The 20,946-nt window shown below is 42.4% G+C and overlaps 1 protein-coding gene across 5 annotated transcripts in view; it reads right to left on the bottom strand.

Annotated features, from left to right (window-relative positions):
* CARD9 (caspase recruitment domain family member 9) overlaps positions 1 to 20,946 on the bottom strand; it is a 34,738-nt gene that overhangs the window by 5,565 nt on the left and 8,227 nt on the right. Inside the window, exons 2-10 of one of the 5 annotated variants that reach the window (XM_072632956.1) lie at positions 17,728 to 17,983; positions 17,292 to 17,429; positions 15,576 to 15,880; positions 14,797 to 14,976; positions 11,645 to 11,788; positions 9,796 to 9,921; positions 8,289 to 8,483; positions 3,846 to 3,887; positions 2,670 to 2,718 (exon numbers count right to left, since the gene is read on the bottom strand). In XM_072632956.1, the coding sequence (XP_072489057.1) occupies positions 2,670 to 2,718; positions 3,846 to 3,887; positions 8,289 to 8,483; positions 9,796 to 9,921; positions 11,645 to 11,788; positions 14,797 to 14,976; positions 15,576 to 15,880; positions 17,292 to 17,429; positions 17,728 to 17,911 (1,363 nt within the window). In that variant the 5' untranslated portion in view covers positions 17,912 to 17,983. Of the gene's footprint in view, positions 1 to 2,669; positions 2,719 to 3,845; positions 3,888 to 8,288; positions 8,484 to 9,795; positions 9,922 to 11,644; positions 11,822 to 14,796; positions 14,977 to 15,575; positions 15,881 to 17,291; positions 17,430 to 17,727; positions 17,984 to 20,946 lie in introns of all 5 variants that reach the window. The other 4 variants (XM_072632955.1, XR_011972259.1, XR_011972260.1 and 1 more) reach the window with 4 other exon arrangements.

Here is a 20,946-nt window from a genome sequence, read left to right as displayed (position 1 = left end):
CCCTCTAAATATCCCTATTTCTATTACAGGGATTACCTTTCTAGGTACTTAGGTTCACAATTTGGAAATAATCCTCAGCTTTCTACTCTCTCTTATTTCTCATATCTAATCTGTTGAATCCAAACAAGTCTTGTTGATTTTACCTCTATAACATCCATGGCTCCCATCTCCTCCTTTCCACTAACATGGCCATCACTTTGTAGTTCAGGACGTCACCACCTTTTGCCTGAGCTATTGAAATACCCTCCTTTCTTCCAGTTACTCTCCTTTCTTCCAGTCTCTTCCTTTTTCTAATCCATCCTCTATAGAGCTGCCAAAACATTTTAAGTCTAAGCATGTCTACTTTTTGCTCAAAGAGCTTCAATGGCTCCCTATTTCCTCTAGGACAAAATACAGAGTCTACATCTGGCTTCAATTTGTCTTCACAGACTTATTTCATCCTATTCCACAAAATACTTTCTTCATTTCAGCCAAACTGGAATGCTAGCTATTCCCCTCTCTAGGGTTTCATGCACACAGGCTGTTGTCCCCCATACTTAGAATGCACTGAGTACCTCATCTCTGCCCCCAGAATCCCTAGCTTTCCTCAAGGCTTAGCTCTGCTGCCCTGTTAATACCCTCACCATCCTCAAATGGCCTTAATCTTTACTTACTTCCATACAAGTCATTTCCTCCCCACCCCACCTCCCAGGGTGGAATAGGTGCTCTCTGAGGGCAGGGACTATTTCATTTCTCTTCTTTGTATCCCTAGCTCCTAGCACAGGCCCTTGCACATAGTAGGCATTTGTTGCCTGTTGAATTTAACTGAATTAGATATGATTCAACCCTCTTTGGTCATTTTCTGATAACATTAGTCTCTCCTGTATTGGTTGCTAGACTTTTAGTAAAGATGTTAATAAATTTGTGTGCTGAAGATGAACAAAGTAGAGAGGAAACCAGGGATTAACTAATCAATCAATTTAATAAACATATATTAGGCACTTATTACGTGCCAGGCAATCCTAGGCTCTGGATACAAAGACAAAAAAACTCAATCACTGCCCTAAGGGAGCTTATGTTCTGTGGGGGGTGGACTATATGATAATATATACGCACAAAATACAAATAATTTTGGAGGGCACTAGTAACTGGGAGCATTAGTGAAGGCTTCATGTAGGACGCTGAGCTCTGAAGGGAGCTAGGGATTTCAAGGAGTGAAGGTGAGGAGTTCATTTAACTATAAGGGGTAGCCTGTGCAAAAACACCTAAAGATTGTGCTCTCTCAGGACTGGTGGAGATAACTGGGGCTGTTTTGCCGCAAGAAGACTTAAGAGGGGGACATAATCACTGCTTCTAAGTATTAAAAATCCATCATTTGGAAGAGCAATTAGACTTGTTCTCCTTGGCCTTAGAAAGCAGAACGAGGAACATTTGGTAGAAGTTACAACATGGTTACTTTCAGCTAGATGTCAAGAAAAATGTTGTAACAACGAGAGCTGTCTTAAAGTGAAAAGGGCTTCTTCCTGTCCCTGGAGGTTCTCAAGTAAAAGGCCAGCTGAGCACTTCCTGGGGAAGGGGTATAGCTGGCATGAACATCCAGATCTATAGGAATGGGTTGCATTAGATGAGTCTCTGAGATTCTGTGATCCTTAGGTTCCCTCACAGTGTGCATTCTCCCAGCAGGAGATCATGTTTTGGAAGGAGCTATGCATGCTGGAAGGACTGAGAAGTCCACATCACAAGCTGCCTTCCCTGGACCGTGGGCCCTGGGGCTCAGATCTGCGGACTCCTCAGATCCCTGCCAGACAAGAAGCCGCCCTCAGAAGGGGCCATTTCCTCTTGCCCCAAGCCACACATCTCCCAGGCTCTGCTGGTCAACTCTGTCCCTGCTTCCTTCCTTCCTCAAACCCTCCTGCTCTGACCACAACAGTCCAACTCTTGTAGGAAGGGGTGACGCTCAGCTCCTGTCTGGTTCCTCTTCCAGACATAGCTGAGTAACTGCTGATCAGTCAGTTACTCTCTTTTTGACACCTTCACTCTGCATAGTGGGGGGAGTGTGAATGGTTCCCCTTTGAATTCCTCTTTCTTTGGAAATCAGAGTCAATGTCATGTATGGACAGATATATGAAATGGGGAAAATTGGTTCACAGGCCTTTGCTACTTCCCACTACCACCCACCCCTAGTTGCTGACAAGATGGAAAGAGTGTGTCAAACATTATACTAAAAGTGAAGGTGACTGATAGTCATGACTTAGCAACTTCTCCCTTCTTGGAGTAATTAATTGCAATTGAATCAGGCTTTCAATATCTTAACCCAAAGAAGTGGCTCTAATGGTAGTACTTTACGCATCAAGGAATGAAGTCCTAGGTCCTCTCAGTTCATACCACATTACCAATTCTATCTATACATCAGTCTGGCTCTTCCAGAGTCTCCCAAGGTGGTTGCTTAATGACATAGGATGACCACAGGATTTAAGATGAAAGAAACCTTAGACAGAGATCAGTTAGTCCAACTCTCATTTCACTCATTAAAGAAACTGAGTCCCAGGGAGATTGAGTTACTTGCCCAAAGACAAATAGGTAGTGGTCATCAGAGCGGGATTTGAACACCCAAGTCCTCTGACTACAGAGTTAGTGCCTTTTCCACTGTACCACACTGCTGGGGTGTTGAAGTATAGAGACGGGCTCACTTTTGTTGGAAAGCTGTGCATCCTCCTCCAGGTCCCTGGGAAGAGTTAACTTTGAGAAAGAGACAAATAGCCTAGTTTAGACTTCAATACTGGCCTCCACCCATAACCTCCAACTGGGTTTCAGTCATTTCCACCAACTTTGTCCCCTTTCTGACTCTCTCCAAGATATGCCTCCCACCAAACCTACTGAATCATTTGAGACCTCCCCAAACTGTGATTTGACCAAACCCCAGGAATGTGAAAGAGGTGTACCAAGAGGGAAGTAGGAGCCTGCTGGCCCCTTTACTTCTCCTTTTATCTCATGTCCAATAGAACTTTTTGGACAGTCCTAAATTCCCTTCTTCCTCCACTTCTCCCCTCCTCCTTGGCATCCAATGGACCATCATGATAGGGAGCTTTTCTTTTTTTGTGCCTGTTATCAAATCATAATCTCTCTGGGTTATAAATCCAGCAGTGTGTCCCTTCTACATTTCTATCAGCCTGGCTTCAACCTCCAAACTTCCCACTGGTGTAGAACTTTCTGCTTTGAAAAGTGCTTTCTTACAAGACCTTCCTCAATTTCCCCAATGTCCCCAGGAGGCAATGAGTACCAAAGTTTACAGATAATGAAGAGTGTTTTAGACTTGGAGCCAGCAGACAACTGGGTTCTAATTCTGGCTTTGACATTTATGGTGGTGTCTTATAAACAACAGACCCTTAAATCTTTAAATCAAATTGAATTTTGAGCTGTGTGATCATGGGGAAGACATTTCACCTCTCTAATCCTCACTTTCCTCATTTGAAAAAATGGGAATAATAATATTTATATTACTCACCTCCCAGGGGAGGATTTCTAAACCTTAAAGTGCTAGGGAAATATGTTGAAGGAGGAATGGAAGCTCCAAAGTAGAATGATTTACCCAACGTATCACAGCTGTCAGATGGCAGAGTTGTGGCCAGAATTCGGGTCTTCTTCTGACTCTAAAGTCCTTGCTTTTTATATGGCAGCTATTGCCTTGTACTTACAGGCCAATAGTTAGATGCTGCATCATCAATTAATAAATATCTTTGGAGCCTGACCCCAGCAATGAGGAAGGAGAAAGGTGGCTTCCAGCTAGCTCCTGGTCTAGGCAAAGTAATGGGTCTGGTGATGATGGAAAGGGAAATACTCAGAATTAGACTAATGATGACACTCACCTCCTGAGAATTCCTGGGTGAGCTGTCATCTAAGTCCGAACTCTGGGTCATAAGAAAAGAGAGAAAACTTGTCAGGCTATCCCTTCTGGATATTTGTTAAGTGTGTAAGGAGGGGGTGGTAGAGAAGAGAACTGACTTGGGACAGTAGACAGCATGATGGGGTTTGGGATACAAAGGCAAACCATTCATAGACATTCTCAAAAACCATTAAAAAAAACAAACAAACATGGAAGGGAAGAAGAAAGAAAATAAATACTACCCATGCAGTATTCCTAATTATGTTAAGAAAGAAAATACTACCCATGCAGTATTCCTAATTGCGTTGTCAGAGATTCTTAACCTGGAGACCATGAACTTGGCTTTTAAAAAATTTTTGATAACTTTATTTCTACAGAATTGTCTTCCTTTGTAATCCTATGTATTTTATTTAACTCATTTAAAAACAGTTCAATGCATTTAAAAACTTGTTGCCTATCTCCCACAATTTATGGTCACATACCTTTCATTCAGCTTACTCCTCACCCCTCAATACCCATACCAGGCTAATACCTGCCTCCTCCTGCCCCTTCTTCATGCCATGCCCCCTGACTTTTTTGTCCCCCTCACCATGCTTCCTGTCTCTCCTTGTTGTACCTTTCCCTCTGTACCTATCTCGTTTATACCTAGTGTTTAATATATATATATATATGTTGTCTTTCTCTTTAGAATGTAAGTTCCTTGAAGGCAAAGACTATTTTTATCTTCCTTTGTATCCTCAGAATTTACACAGTGCTTGGCACATAATAATAAATGCCTGCTGATTTATTGGTTGCCTATAACTGACAGCGCAGGACAACTTCCACCTCCTGCTGCCAACCCAATCCCAACTCAGATATAGAGAATCTCTGGCATAAAGAAGAGTAACCCTGCCTTGGACTCCATACCTCCCACCTCCTGCTATGCCTGTCCTTTGAGGGGAGAGGAGTGACACCCTCCTCTCAATGGTGGACATTCTTGCACGTGGTCATATCTTTCATAAACCAGGGACTGAACTCCTATAGATAATCATCCAAACCCCATTCCACACTATGCACCACCTAATTCTTCATTCTTATCCCTTTCCACCTTCTTACCTCAAAGTTTTAACTTAACTCCACTCAGCCCTTCCACTGTGTCCCCCGGAATGCCCATTCCATAGATAACACACTTCCCTTAATCTTAAATCTTAGCCATATCTTCTGTCTTCTAGCCCTTACTGAAACTTGGCTTGCCCGTTATGACAGTCTCCCTGACCACCCTTTCTATTACTAACTGCACCTTCTCTCATCTCCCTCTGCTCACTGATCAAGAAGGAGAGTTGCAATACTCCTTGTTCCCTATTTGTCACTTCCAGGTTCTCCGCTTTCCTCCATCACTCAGTAATCTCACCTCAATTTGAGGTTCATGGTATTTTTTTCTACCACCCAGTCAAAATCTTGGTAGCTATTGATTCCAGAGTCCTAGATCACTCTCCTTCCTTCCTCAGTAAGTTCAGTACATGTATGTGGCTTACAATTTTTCTCTCTTCCCTAATGACTGCCCTCATACTAAGATACATATATATATGTATATATATATTTATAATGTGTATGTGTACGTATATATAGACTTTCCCTCTTCAACCTACTCACTTCCCATGACCTGCTCCTCCACCCTTCCCCAGCCACACATCAAGATGGTCATACCCTCAATCTTGCCATCACCCACAACTTTACCACCTCTATGTTCAAGAATTTTGAAATCCTTTTGCTGACCATAATCTATTAGCTTTTCACCTCTTCCTCTGCTTCCCTTGCACAACCCTACTCTTCTTCCTCATCATGATCTTTATTTCCTTGACCCCTCAGTTGTCTCCCTTCATTAGCCACCCTCTTCTCCGTATCTTGACTCTTTGGTGAACAATTCAATTCTACACTACCCTCTGCTCTTGAATCCCTATCTGATTGCATCTTCTCTCTCTCTTTTGCTAGACTCTCCTCTAGACCACAGCCTGTAACTGTAGGTATCTCTCAGGGTTTTGTACTGGGCTTTCTTCTCTATACTGGGCTTACTTCACTTGGATCTCATCAGCTCCCAATACCATCTTTCTGCTGATAATTCTCAAATCTACCTATTCTGTTCCAAATTCTCTGCTGACCTCCAGTCTCACATTTCCAATTACCTCTCAGACATCTCAAACTAGATGCCCAGTATACATCTTAAACTCATCTTGTCGAAAACAAAATTCAGTATCTTTCCCCCAAAACCCTCCCCTCAGACTAACTTTCTGTAGAGGACGATACCATCCAGTCTCTCAGGTTCAACCTAGTGGACAACCCTAGATTCCTCATCATCTCTCATCCTCTATATCTAAGGCCTGTTGATTTCACCTTTGCAGCATGTATTGCAGCATTATCTTCTCTGACATTGCCACCATCTTAGTGCAGGCCTTCATCACCTCATCCCTGGACTATTACAATAATCTGCTGGTGAGTCTGTCTGCCTCAAGTATCTTCCCACTCCAATCCATTCTCCATTCAGCCACTAGTGATTTTCCTAAAGCACAGGTCTGACTATGTTTCACATATACAAACAGTAACTTCCAGTAACTCCCTATTGCTTCCAGGATCAAATATAAAATGCTCTGTTAGGCATCCAACGCCCTTCATAACCTAGGGCCCTCCTATCCCTCTAGTCTCCTTATGCCTTACTCCCCAACAAGTACTCTGATCCAATGACACCGGCCTTCTGGCTGTTGCAGGAACAAGACACTTCATCTCTCAACTCCAGGCATTTTCTCTGGCTACCCCCATACCTGGAACACTCTTCCTCCTCTGCTTTGACTACTGATCTTCCTGGCTTCCACCTTCTACAGAAAGGAAACCATAACCTCTCTCAATTCCAGTGCCTTCCCTCTGTCATTTCCTATTTATCCTGCATATGGCCTGTTTTTATCCTGCATATAGCCTGTCTCTCCCATTAGACTATAAGCTCCCTGAGGGCAGGGACAGCATCCTCAGTGCTTAGCACAATGCCTGGTATGTAGCAGGTCTTAATAAATATTGATTGAATATCCTCTCCCCTTCTTTCTACTTACCAGTTCCCAATTCTTTCTACCCTTTAAAGCTCCCAGTCTAAATCCTACCTCTGATGCCTTCCCTAAATTAAATTCAACACCTAATTACACCCTACTTCCTATTGTTCCCTTATTTTGTTTACACATCCACTGAGAGTTGGCTTTGTGTGAGGACCCTATACTAGGAATTGTTTCTTTTGTGGGTCAGTCTACTCTCTTATAAGCTTCTCCCTACAGTTTTCCCTTCTCTCTCACCTCCCTTTCAATGTCAAACACTGAGCTAGGCTTCTAGAAGACCCCAGTATAGTTGGTGAAATCATTCATTAAATTGTTGATGAAGTACTTACCATGTTTCAAGCTGGAGATACAAAGAAAAGCTAAAGGTCAAAAAAAAGTCCCTAGCCCAAGGAGTTTCTATTCTAATGGGGAAAAATAACCTGTGAATAAATAGGTTTGTACAAGAGAAATAAAGAATAGAAAGACCATAACCTTAGAGGAGAAGGCATAGGTAGCTGGGGGGTGGAAGGAGGAGAGGAGGAGGGGACTGAGGAGAGAAAGGACCAGGAAGGCTCCTAATGTTAATATTTGAAATGATTCTTGAAGAAAGTCAGGTATGTTAAGAGGTGAGGAGGCAGAGGGGACAGCCAATGCAAAGGCAGAGAGGCAGGAGATGGTGTGATGTGTGAGGAACAACAAGTAGGCTAATATATTATGGGTTTGTAGAGAGTAAGGAGGGAAGTGAAGTTTGAAAAGACTAGAAAGGTAGGATGGGATCAGGTGGTGAAGAACCTTGAATTACAAAGAGAAGATTTTATATTTGATTGTGGAGGTAACAAGGAGCTGCTGGAGTTTATTGAAGGGAATAAGAGTTACATGATCAGTCAGACCTATGATTTTGGCAACTATGCGGTGGATGAATTGGAGTGGGAAAATCAGAGGCTGGGAGTCAAATTAGAAGGCTTTTATAATAGACTACTCAAGAGGTGAAGAGAGCCTAAATTATCTTTGTGTCAAAAAGTCTTAGAACATTAGTTGTAGAATGAACTAGACCAAGCTCTACATTTTATAGATGGGGAAACTGAGGCCTCCAGAGGGGCAGTGGCTTGCCAAGATCATAGGTGAATTAGTAGTGGAGCAAGAACTAGAACCCAGGTCCCCCAATTCTCTAAGAAGGGCCTCAGTCATGACTGACTGATAAAAAGTAGACCACAGAAGTAAGAGAATCCTAGGATTGAGGGAAATAATGAGGTAACTAAACCCACTCCCTGGGCTTCAGGAAACTCCACAGCTACATCTACCATATCTGTAGGGAGAGAGTCCAAATAGTTCTGAGAACCTGACTCTAACCATCCCCCTAGTAAAACACGTACCAGAAGAGGTGTTGTCTCCGACTGTAGCCGTTTTAGCCTGCTTTCCACAGACAGCAACTGCCCCTCTTTCTTAAAGAGCTGTAACTGTAGCTCATCATACTTCTCACCCAGCTCCCGGATCTGCTTCCTGAGCTCATCCTTTTCCTTCAGACTATTGGAATACTGCAGGTGGAATTCCTCCCTTGTCCTAATGGCCTGGGGGGAAGAGCCACACAAACAGAAGTTGGGTCACAGCCACCCTGGAAGAGATGTCCTCGTACCCCAGTGCCCAGAATGTAGTCCTTAATCCCACAGGAGGTATGGTAGCTGCCCAAACAAACGTATCCTGAACTCTGGGCCTGAAAAGACTGTGGGACGCAAGCACAGAAATAGGCATCAGGGACTGTCATCCCTAGTGATAGCACTGTGGTCAAATTTTGTTGTTTCAGTTGTATCAGACTCTTCCTGACCCTTTTATGAGGTTTTCTTGGCAAAGACACTAGAGTGGTTTACCATTTCCTTTTCCAACTCATTTTATAGATGAGGAAACAGGCAAATAGGGTGAAGTGACCTGCCCAGGGTCACATAGTTAGTAAGTGTCTGAGGCTAGATTTAAATTCATGAAGAGGAGTCTTCCTGACTCCAGGCCTGGTGCTCTATGCACTGCCTGTGGGCCAAATATCAGGGTTCATTATATGGGAGGTGGTGCACAAAGAGCACTAGCTCCAGAGACCCAGGACCAAGGTTCTAATCCTGCTTCTGGTGCTTATAGCTGCTTGAGTCTGAGCATGTCATGGCCTCCCTTGTCCTCAGTTTCTCCATATGTAAAATGAGGGAGTTGAACTAGATATCCTCTGAAGTCTCTTTCAGCTCTAGATGTATTATGAAAATATCTTTTTTTCTAAAACAGTTATAGGATATGAGAGCTGGAAGGAAGGCCAATAATTTCAGCCTCTTCATCATATATATGGAGAAACTAGAGCAGAAGAAGGGGACATGACTTTCCCAAGGCTACAAAGCCTGAGTGTTATTTCAATTGCCCCTCATTCCCTTTCTCATGAAGCAGGACATGTTCCCAATCTCAGACAGATGAGAAAAGTCATGGAATCACATAGTGAAAGCTGGGAGGGACCTCAGGGGTCACCTCACCCTCCAACTTGCCCAAACTCACACGGGTGAGTGGCAGCCAGGGATTCAGACTCAGGGCCTCTTCCCCTTCACTACAGAACCCTCCCAGTGGTTAAAGGTCTCTGCACATTAAAGGCTGCAGGTTGGGGAGGGGAGGAGGACTCTGGCACAACACCACTGCCTAGGAGAACCCCCACCACCCTTGCCAGAGATAGGGTGCTCTTGCAAAGGAGACCATGTGTTTCACTCATCTCACTGACAAATCAGCTTCACCTCCCACCGGCATTTCTCTGATCACGTTGCACAGGTGCCTGGGAATACAGCTTCATTTCTTCTACCAGCACTTTCAGGTAGGTGTTGGCAGCCAAGCAGCAGGCCTGGAGGGCCCACCCCCATATACCTGGTCCCTTTCTATAGCTACTTCCTCCATCTGCTGCAAGATAGCTTCGATGCGTTCTTTGTACATCTTGGAATCTTTGCGCAGAGCCATGCCCTGCAGTTCAAACATCTCCTTCTCTTCTATGCTCTAAGGAAAAAAGGGAAGTCATTGGAGTGGAGAAGCTTCTGACCCAACCTCCTCCCCCCACTCCTCTGAGCACAGGGCAAGGAAGGATCATCTAAACCAAGCTTTCTCCTCTTCCTCACCCCTCGCCCCCACCCCAACAATTCTGTAAGAAAGTAGGTGGCATCATTCCCAGAAGTAGCATGACAGATCAGATTAAGGAAGAGAAAATAGGAAGTAAGAACAGGAAAAGGAGTGTGTGGGGGCAGGCAGGAATGAAACTGTTTAAAAATGAGCTTGGTATGTAAGAAGAGGGCTTTATACATAGCTAGAGTACCTACTTTTATTGATTTGAGGCATCCCAGGAAGGCCCTTACTCACAAGGATCTCACTACCTTAACCTATCCCAATGCCTGAAGCCTCCCCCATTAATGCTTCATACCATGGGCATTTAGTACTGCCCTCTTCTGACTTCTCTTTTAGATGCAAATACCCATGGAAAGGGTCATATATTCAGTCCCTTATATTTTAGTATGAAGGAGTATGTGAGGAGTGAGAAGGAAGGAAAAAGAGAAGAGAGATGACAGGCAGGAGAAAAGTGTGCAGAGATGAGTTTTACAGGAGCCAAAGACAAACAAGGCATATAAAAGTGCTTTGAAGAGTTAAAAGAACCAATATATATTATTTTATGTTTTATATTTCTGTTTTTATTAAACATTATTAAATATATAATACTATCACTATATATTACTAACTATATTAAAGATATACTAGGTAATTATATTTACTTGATGAATTCTATTATATTGGAATATATATAGACATTATTTTGTGTTTATAATTACATTACATATAATAATATATTGTATATTATTAAATATATAATATAATAAATATATTACTTGATGCATTCTATTATATTTAAATATAAATGATTTTGTTTTACATTTGCATTTTATTAAATATACAATATAATATATTAAGCATATTAAACATATAATGTTAAATACATCATTAACTATTTATATTTCCTTGATTAATTCTATAACATTTAAATATATAAATTATTTCATTATTTTGCTTTGTGTTCCTTGACTGCTGGCAAAATAAATTAATGAGTTAGACTTGAATAGATCAGAGGCATGTAACTGATGGGATGTGAGTGAATTAAAAAGGATGGAGAGGAGCTGGCTGAGCTCCTTCCCTCCCTCCTTAGGAGAGGGCGAAGCTACAGAACCCATCTCTTCTCCAAGCACTTTCTCCCCTCCCAAAGTACAGCTCCTCACAGAATCTCAGAGTCAGAGGGAATCTCACAGATCATCTAATTCAACCAACCCTTGAAAGACTCTTATGACATTCCTAACAAGCACTCATCAAGACTCTATTCAAAACCCTTCCATAAGAGAGAACCTCCTTCTTGAGTCACTGATGGGGCCTTGGACAGCTTTATCTGTTAGGATATCAGTTACATCAATTTTAAATCACTCTCTTCAACCTCCAGCTTTTCCTCCCCCATTCTGGGGTCAAGCTCCTATCTGAGAAGGGTCTAAGGTGGAACAGGCAGTGACTACCTGACTGACCCCAGGACTGGCTAGAGTGCTGCCCTCTGAGCAATCAGGTGTCTATGTCCAAAGGCACCACAGCTGAGCTCTGGGCTGGCTAGTTTCGGGACAAGTGGCCAAGCTGCCCAGGTAACCCTGCTCTGAGGAGGATGTAGCATTATTCTCCAAGACCTCAGTCAGCCCACCTTGTTCCGAAGTGCCTCGGTTTGCCGCAGCTCCTTTCGTAGGTGGAAAATGGTGTTTTCCTTTTCCTGGTGGTCCTTCAGAGCCTGCCTCCAGTCCTCCTCCAGAATCTGAATGTAAGTATTATTCTTGTCTCGCCTTCGCTCCTGAATGATGGGGGGCCAGCAGGGAGGTAGCAGCTTAACAATTGTAATCATAATATTTGCATTTTAACAAACCCGTTGGTGTAAGCAGCATAAATATTAGTATCCCCATTTTATAGATGAGAAAACTGAGGTAGAGAGAGGATAAACTGACTTGTCTGCGGTCATATAGATAGTCGTCGAGCTAAGTCATAAGAATCAAGGAGCTTAGATCTGGAGGCAGAAGGAACATTGGAAATCATCTAATCCAAGCCCTTCACTTTACAGAGAAGGAAATTGAGGCCCATAAAGATTACATGACTTATCCAAGGTCACACAGGCACTGTGGGCCAGGATTTGGACTCACGTCCTCTGACTTTACCATGACTCTTTCTATGGAATTATGCTGCTGGATCCTAAAACAAGTAGATAAGTCTGCCACTTAAAAATACCTCCCTATATCCTACTACAATAAATCCTGCCATCCACGATTCATTTTTTTTTCCTGAATATTTCTGCTATGCCATCAGTGCCCTTCAGGTCTGGAGTGGTCTGTAGGACAAGGAAACATCAGGAGAGACCGAGGTGGTTGGTGGTGAGGGATAAAGGGATGGGAGGAAACTGTTTCCCTCAGAGGACAATAAGAAATTGTTCTGAAAGGAGGCAAGGAGGAACCCTCCCCTGATGGCTCTTTCTTGAACACACTAAGTGAGAGGAGTACAGCCATAAGCAACATGGCCTGAACTTCAGACATTTAAGGGAGGCACTCAGGACAACCGTCTCCTCATTTGCCACCTGCTTATACTCTGTTGGACTTTTCCATCATGCCTCTGAGAATAGTACCTTTTCTTTCTCTTTCCCTTTGCAGCTTCTTACTGTGTGTTGTCTTCTCCCCTTAGATTGTAAGCTCCTTGAGAGTAAGACCTTTTTTTTTTTTTTTTTTTTTGTATCTGTATTCCCAGCTAGGTGGCATAGTGGATAGTGCTTGGCTTAGAGTCAGGAAGACTCCTTTCCTGAATTCAAATCTGGCACTTACTAGCTGTGTGACCCAGGGCAAATCACTTAACCCCATTTGCCTCAGTTTCCTCATCTGTAAATTGGGGTGGAGAAGAAAACTATTCTAGTATCTTTGCCAAGAAAATGCCAAACGGGGTCATGAAGAGTCAGACACAGCTGAAAAAAAAAAAAGAAATTTAGCATAATGCCTGGCACAAAGTAGGAACTTAGCAAATGTTGATTGATTGATTCATTGCTGTACAGTGAGATTGGCTTCCTGGAGATCTTAGGGGTTAGAGATAAAAGAACTGTTTGGAGCAGGGAGGGCATTTTTGTAGTCCAGAGTTTTGCTTCCCAATCTTGAAAAAAGTTAACTTGTAAAAAGTGAACTTTGCCTCTTCTGTAGTGACCAGAGATCTACTTGGGTGGTGAAGGACAATGAGAGCAGAGAAGGGAAGGACCCCAAGGACTAATTCTACTAACTTTATATATTCGTTGTGATGTTGTTCTGAGCAGTATTTCTATCTTTCTGATTTCACATTGCCAAAAGAATGCCTGGGAACTCGGGACACTATTCATTTACAATAAACATTTACTAAGCACCTACTGCATCCCAGGCACCGTGTTAAGTACTGGGGATACCACAAAGAGGCAAAAGATAGTCTCTGTCCTCAAGAAGCTTACAATCTAATGTTTTAAAGCATCACCTATTACCTTATTTATGTCAAGATATATCTGATGAGCAGCTAAAGCACTAAACTTGGGTGGCAGAAGATCTGGCTTTGACTCTGACACTTCCTAGCTGTGTCACATCACATTTCTGAGTTTCATTTTCCCCATCTGTAAAAAATGGGGCCACTCATACTTGCACTATCCACCTCACAGGGATTTGAGGAAAATGCTTTCCAACTCTAAAGCATCATCAAAATGGGAGTCAATAAGTTAATGCCATTTTTATTATTTATTTAAGTCTACTCTGAGAAGAATGCAAGGTTGTGTGAAAATGGGGAGGCTTTTAGTAAAGGCCCAGCAAGGGAATGCATACCTGTACAAGACTCATCACCAGAAGACTGGCACTAAGGTAGTGCTTTTTTTGGGGGGGTGGGGAGGGGAAGGGGTTTTAAGAACTCTAAAAATCATCTTCAAAGTCACGGAGAGTCCATGAGCTACATTAGCAGGTGGGGGCAGGAGGGAATTGAGTTAGAGTCATGAAATCAAAAATCTTTGACATTGAAATAAGATGTAATAATAAAAATGACTATTATTATTAATATTTTCAGGGAAGTGTAGGAAATATAAAGATGTATAAGATATGGGTCCTCCCCTTAGAAGGCTTGTGATCTGGTTAACCTATTTGTGAAATGGGTCTTGGAGTTTTAAGGGGGATCCCAAACCTGTGATATTTCTTCTACCTTTTCAAAAAATTCAATTTTATTTCATTTTTAGGTCTTTGTTCTTTCTGTTCTGTCTCCCACCACTACCACTGCCAAAACCGAGAAAGGAAGAAAAATATTCCAAATGTTCCAAGACTATACAGTCAAGCAAAACAAATTGCCCCATTGGCCATGTCCAAAACAATATGTGTCTATGCTTTGAGTCTGTCACTTCTCCATCAGGAGATGAGTGGCATGTTTTCATGATGAGTCCTCTGGAATTATGGTTAGTCATTGTGCTGATCAGAATTCCTAAGTCTGTCTGTGCAAAGACAGAATTGTTTGTCTTTGCAATATTGTTATCGTATAAATAATTCCAGTTCTGCTCACCTCACTTTGCATCAGTTCATGTCTTCCCAAAGTTCTCTGAAACCATCCCCTTCATCATTCCTTATAGCACAAGAGTATTCCATCACATTCATATATCAAATATCATTCAGCCATCCTCCAAACGATTAGCACCTCAATTTCCAATTCTTTGTCACCACAAAAAGAGCTGCTAGAAATATTCTGTACATATGAATATTCCCTCTGCCTTGAAGATCATTTCCCCAGCCCCCAAGATAATTTGTCTCAGAATAAGACCCAAACCCTTGAACCTACCCTCATGGAGCTCTCCAGCTCTTGGATTTTTGCTTGAAGAAGGTCTTTCTCCTGCTGGATCTCCCACATAACCTCCTGACTTGGCCTCTGCTCCATGGCATGCCTGAGTTTCATTGTGTGCTTCCTCTCTACCTTGCAGTCATCCTCGGCCTTCATCAGATTATGCTTTAGTCGGTCTATCTGTAAGAGGATCATTCACCCCCATCAGATTCTTCCCATACCCTCCAGGACACTCCACTTCTTACTGGTTTTGCTTCTGATCCCCGAGAGGTCAAAGGGGAAAAGGCCCTCATTCACCTTGCAAACTGTTACATCTGCTCCCACCTTGGCTTTTACCCAGAAACAATCACCATGGTGCTTTGATGAGAACATGTCAATGGCACAGCTGGGATTAGAGTTACACATTGGCTAGGGAGCTACTGTACTTTCACAGTGTCAGAGAAGGTTCACATCCCTGCTGTAGACCACCCTCACAGCTAGGAAAAATGGGAGGTGACAAAGATACATACACCGTAAATCAAGAGAGACTCAGAGACTGAGATATAGACACCAATAAATTAATCTAGGTTCAGAGGCAGGCAAAAAGAAAGAGATCAATCCAGAGAGGCACAGATCCAGAAACAGACCTAGAGAGGGACTCAGAAACTGATCTATGTCCAGAGGCAGAAATAGACCCCAACCTAAAATTAGACAAACAGAGAGACACAGAGCCAGAGCCAGAGGGACAAATCCAGCCCAGAGAGAGCTGGAACACTCTGGGGGGCAGGAGCCAGGCGCACCTCGAGCTGAAGGTCACGGTTCTTCATGAGTGCTGTGTTTTTTTCCTCACTCTGCCTGGCGTAGAGCATGGCCAAGTCATAGTTCTCATCCTTGCACCTCTTGAGCTCTCGGCTAAAGGCCTCACACTCATCCTTCATCTTCTGCACCCGCTCCTGGTGTTTGCGCAGCATGCTGTCCTTCACCCGCATTTCCTTGATCAAGTCGTCCTTGGCACTCAGCATCATGTTCAGGTCTTGAACTTTCTTCTGCAGTTTCATGACTTCATTCATGAGCAGTTGTGTCAGGCCTGACTCCCCAGAAACATCTGTCCAGCCACAGGGATTGTCAAACACACAGTTATATCCCTCTTGAAGCAAGCCCATCTTCCCACCCCATTCTACCCCCCATTTTTCTGCCAACAGAGGCTCACACATGTACCCATTGCTCATAACTGTATACAGTGAATAACTTTTCCTGCTTCAGAGAAAACAATGGTATAACACCCTCCTCAGGAGGCCAGAAAGAATGTTCAAGAATCAAGGTCATTTTTATTCCATCTTCTCCCTTCACAACAGCTTTCAAATCCTCCTAGGAGATCCACCAAGAACAAGTGGACCTCATGCAGATTAGTGATTGAACCCTCTCAATGGCTATATTGCCCATTTCAGAGAGGGGAAACCAAGGTCCTGCACGGTCATCTCTATGATTTGACTTACTAACTATATGCCATTACCCTTCTCCAATATGCTCAGACTACTGAATCTGCAGTATTAGTTTAATGATCAGAAGACCTGAGTCCAAGTCGCAGCTCTAACAATGATTAGCTATGTGAATATGAGCATCCCAACCTCTTGGAACTACAATTTCTTCATCTGTAAAATGGGGATGTCTATCTACCTGACAAAGTTGTTGTAAGAAAAGTGCTTTAACATGGCAAACATGGAAATGTGTTTTGTGAGACTTCATATGTATAATGGGTATCATATTACTTGCCTTCCCAATGGGTGGGAGAGGGGTAGGAGGGAAAGAATTTGAAACTTAAAATTTTGTAAATGAATTTTTTAAAGAAAGAAAAGTGCTTTATAAATCTTGAAGAACTAGAGAAATGGAAACTATTCACATTACCTGTTTTCATTCATTTAAAAAAAAGACTCAAGATTCTTATGTGAAGCAGCATTCTTCTTCCTAATGCCCCCACCCAAGGCAAGGTCCAAGATACTTAAGTACATTTTACAGACGAAAAAACTCAAGCAAGGAGGAATTGAATGGTATGGTTGAGAATGGAACTCTTGTCCATCTGATTTAAATGACTGCTAAACAAGGCCCACCCTGACCCCACCTGTCATGGAAGTACCTTAAAGGATAATGTCACTTTGTAGAAAACTCCCTGGATTATTCATGTCTTCAGACTCTTTCATTAGCAAGGACAAATGAAGATCAGCTAAAAAGTACCAATTGTGTACTCTTACATAGAACTTTTAGCATCTCAGAATGCTTTTACCTCCATTATCTCACAAGATGTTCAAAATGGTGCTGAGAAGTATGCAAGGATTATAATCTCCATTTTACAAAAGCAGGAAACTGAAACCTTAAGAGTTTAGATTATTTGCTCAAGGTCACAGAAAGTCAGTAACAGAGATAAGACTAGAACTCAAGACTCCTGACTAGCCTGAAACCATCACTCTTTCAACTACTCCAAGCTGAGCAGCTCTTCTTACTGTCTGAACAAACCTTACCTATTATCATGGAGAAGACCCTGGTGGGCTCTTTCCCAGTGATCTTCTTATACAGCTGTGGGTAATAGAGTTCTAGACTCTCCAGGAAGGCCACATACCCCTTGTGACCAGTCCTTTGAAGGATGTCCAAAAGAACACCTAAAAACCAGAGAGAATTAGAGGTAAAACCAGAGACAATTTTCCTAAAACATGTTCCCTTGGACAGGGCTGAGCTGTGTTCTGAGATCCTTGGTTTGGACTAGAAATTGTCCAAGCCTGGATACTTGAAACCCACAGTACATCAACTGTCTTCTAGGAATGCTTCATGGTGCCATGTCTACATAAGTGTATTACACTTTCAGGGGGAGCTGCTGTTTGGCACAGCTGATCTATGACAGTGATCACAAGATGGAATGGAAGTGGGTAAGGATGATTAGAGAAGAACGGCAATACTGACCTACTTTCCTTTTTCGAATGACCAGGTTGGGATCATTGAGAACTTGTTCTTCATCATCTAGGTTAATGACCTTACATTGTCGGAGGTATGGTGTGATCCTAGAAGGGTCGATGACGGAGATAAGCTTCACCCGAAAGCTCTCGAGCATATTCCAACACTCCTCGTCATTTTCATAGTCTGACATGATGGGGAAGATGATTTCCTGAGAAACACCCTTTGCCACTGGAGAGTGCCAAACAGAAACTGAACCAACCACCTGTGGGCAAATATGAAAAATGTCAACTCCTTTGTCATACTGTCCATTCTTCAAAGATCACAGAGGGTGTAAGGACTTTGAGTGATAAAGGACCATAGAGAAAAATCTAACCAACTAACCTCCCATTTTGCAGAAAAGGAAAACAGAGATAGATATTGTCAAATGTATCAGCAGAGCCATACCTAAGAATTCTGGTTTCTGGGGCATATTCAGTTGAAGGAGTGGGGTCTAAGATTTAATGATTCCTGTGCATGGTTAGGGTAACCTGGAGATGGAGGCCATGGGAGGTGAGGAGGTTGAAGACATAGAAAGCCAAGATGTTGGGGAGGAAGGAAAGGAAATTCCCCTGAGCTCCCTGAACTTATTGAGAGTGGGAGGGAGTAAGTATGTGGTCCCCAAATGGCAGCACAAGGATCTAGATAGAATACAATGAACTTTAAAGAAAGTGTAAAGGTAGGAAAGGTGATTGCTCAGTGGCAATGGCAGAGGAAGAGTCAGAAAATAAGGGTAGAGAACAAAGACAAGGGCATCTTTTCTTCTTGGTCCATGGTTATCTAGGGGCAAGAGAGAAGGAGTATCTGGTCTAAAGGAAGGCACCAAGAGATGTGGTGTCTTCAGGAGAAAGCTACTCCTGGTAATGAGTAGCAGGAAAAGGCTGTGTGAGGAGGACCCCTAGAATGAAGGGGAGTTTGTTACCAATAAAGGACAATTCTAGAGGGCACAATGGGAAGGGAGGGCAGAGGATGCATAAGGACCAAGGGCAAGGGCTGGCTGAGTTTACTAAGTTGCGATGGAGAGGCCCAATTGATTTCTCTTCCTTCCCCCCTCTCCAGCATCTGTGTGGTACTGGCCCCAGGCCAGGCTAACACGTAGGGAAAATACTTGACAGTTATGTGAACCTGGGGATGGGGGTATTTGCACAGAGGCTAGTCATGGGAACAGGTTGGCAAGCTGATGTTCTGCCAGGCAGGAGGAAGCACATTACCTTACATGTTGGTACTTGGGACAAAAGGTTTGGTTGACCGTGCTAGTTCTAGCTCTGGGGGTCAGACACAGAAATGCAAAAAGGGGTGCTAAAGAGCTTCATAGGTCCTGCATTGGAAGGGTTGTATGTATTTAAAATAGAAAACTTAACCTTTAACAGTATATGAATGCATGAGGTCACTGGATAATCACCATGGGGATTTAATGAATAGAGAGGATCTTTGTCACATGTCAGTTAGCCAGTAAACATTGCTAATCACCTACTATGTGTCAGGCAGTGTGCTAAGCACCAGGGATGCAAAGAAAAACAAAAGACAGTCCTTGCTCTCAAAGAGATCCAAGTGTAATACAAGAGACAACAACTATGCACAAACAAGATATAGATAGGATAAATTAGAGATAATCAACAGAAGGAAGGTACTAGCATTAAAAAGGATCCAGAAAAATAGTGTCCTAAATGGAAACACAAGTGGAAGGTGACAAAGTTGTCAGCAGTCTACAGACATTAGAAAAGTTACAGTGGAAAGTGGTGATTAAAGTTCAGATTTTCCTGGACCCAGAAAGCAGTTGAGACATATAAGTCATTTTGACATTTAGGACTTAGATAAGATGTATTAAAAGGAATTTGTTGCCAATTTGAGCAGTTTACCTGGAGGAGGAGCAGCAGCAGGGAAACTTGGGAGCTGGCAGGTACTGGCTTCTTTTTTTTGAAAGGGGATCAGAGTCACATGAACACTATCCAAATAATGACTGAAAATTTGCCTGATAAATGTCGACTTTCTTATCCATGTGACCTTAAGCATGGCACCATCTGGTCCTTAATTTCTTCATCAACAAAATGGAAATAATAATTGGGCTACCTATAAATGTACTTTGTAAACCTTAAAGCGTTATATAAATGTGAGTTGGTATTATTACAATGATGCTACATGATCATGGGTGGGGCTGTTAACAACACAGATCCAAGGAAGGCAAAGAGTAAGACAAGTCTATGGGGAGAGAGTAGTGGCAGCTAAGGAAAAAGAGAGAGACTTATTGAGGATTTTTTGCCCTTATATTGCACTTGGGAGATGGTTTTGAAAAACTGACTGGGAGAAAAGTCCCTCAGCTGTTAATATCCTTTGATCCACAGATCCTATTACCAAATATATATCCCCAAAAAAGGCAAAGGCAGAAAGAAAGGTCCTATATATCCAAAAATATTTATATGAAGACTTTTTGTGGTAACAAACAACAGTAACAACAAAAAGGTAAACAGAACAATATTTGAACCATAAGAAACAATAAATATGAGGAAATTCAGAGATGGAAAGACTCCATTTGAAGTAATATAGACTAAAGCAAGCAGATCCAAGAAAACACTATATAAAATGCTTACAACGACGTAAGCAAAAAGAGCATTTAAACAAAGGCAAACACTTGTAATTATAGTGCCCAATCTTGGCCCTATAGAAGAGATTAGGAAATAATTTCCTCTACTTTTGTTAGAGATGCAGAGATAGTAGAGAGGTGGAGTGCAGGCACATAAGGGAGGAGGTGTGGCCGCCATGTAGTATTACTTAATTATGTTTCTTTGCTCCAATAGACATCAGTGGAATGGAGGGTGGGGGAGAAGTATATCTGGAAATGACTCACGTAAAAACTGAAAGTATCAGTAAAATCTACTTTAGAAAAACAAGGCACAGTTGTGTCAGTTCAATTGTTTTCTTTCAGTTTTGTTCACCTTTTATGTTCAGAATTTCTATTTTCATGTTTAGTTCATTCATTCCTCTCCACGATGTTCTCCTGACTCTCTGAACTGTACTTTCTCTCCTGTGCCATAGAAGCTTCTTCACCCTGGAAGCTTACTCCACCTCTAGACTTCACACTTGGAAACCCAACACCTTCTTCTCAGTTTGGCTGGCTCCTCCTAAAACTTTCATTTTAAGGAGATCACTGAGGCCAACTTTATCTCCATTCCTTTCTAAGCTGCACTCCTG

Source organism: Notamacropus eugenii, chromosome 1, assembly GCF_028372415.1.
Source record: "Notamacropus eugenii isolate mMacEug1 chromosome 1, mMacEug1.pri_v2, whole genome shotgun sequence".
Taxonomy (NCBI): Eukaryota; Metazoa; Chordata; class Mammalia; order Diprotodontia; family Macropodidae; genus Notamacropus; species Notamacropus eugenii.
This window is presented reverse-complemented; position numbering and strand designations above follow the sequence as displayed.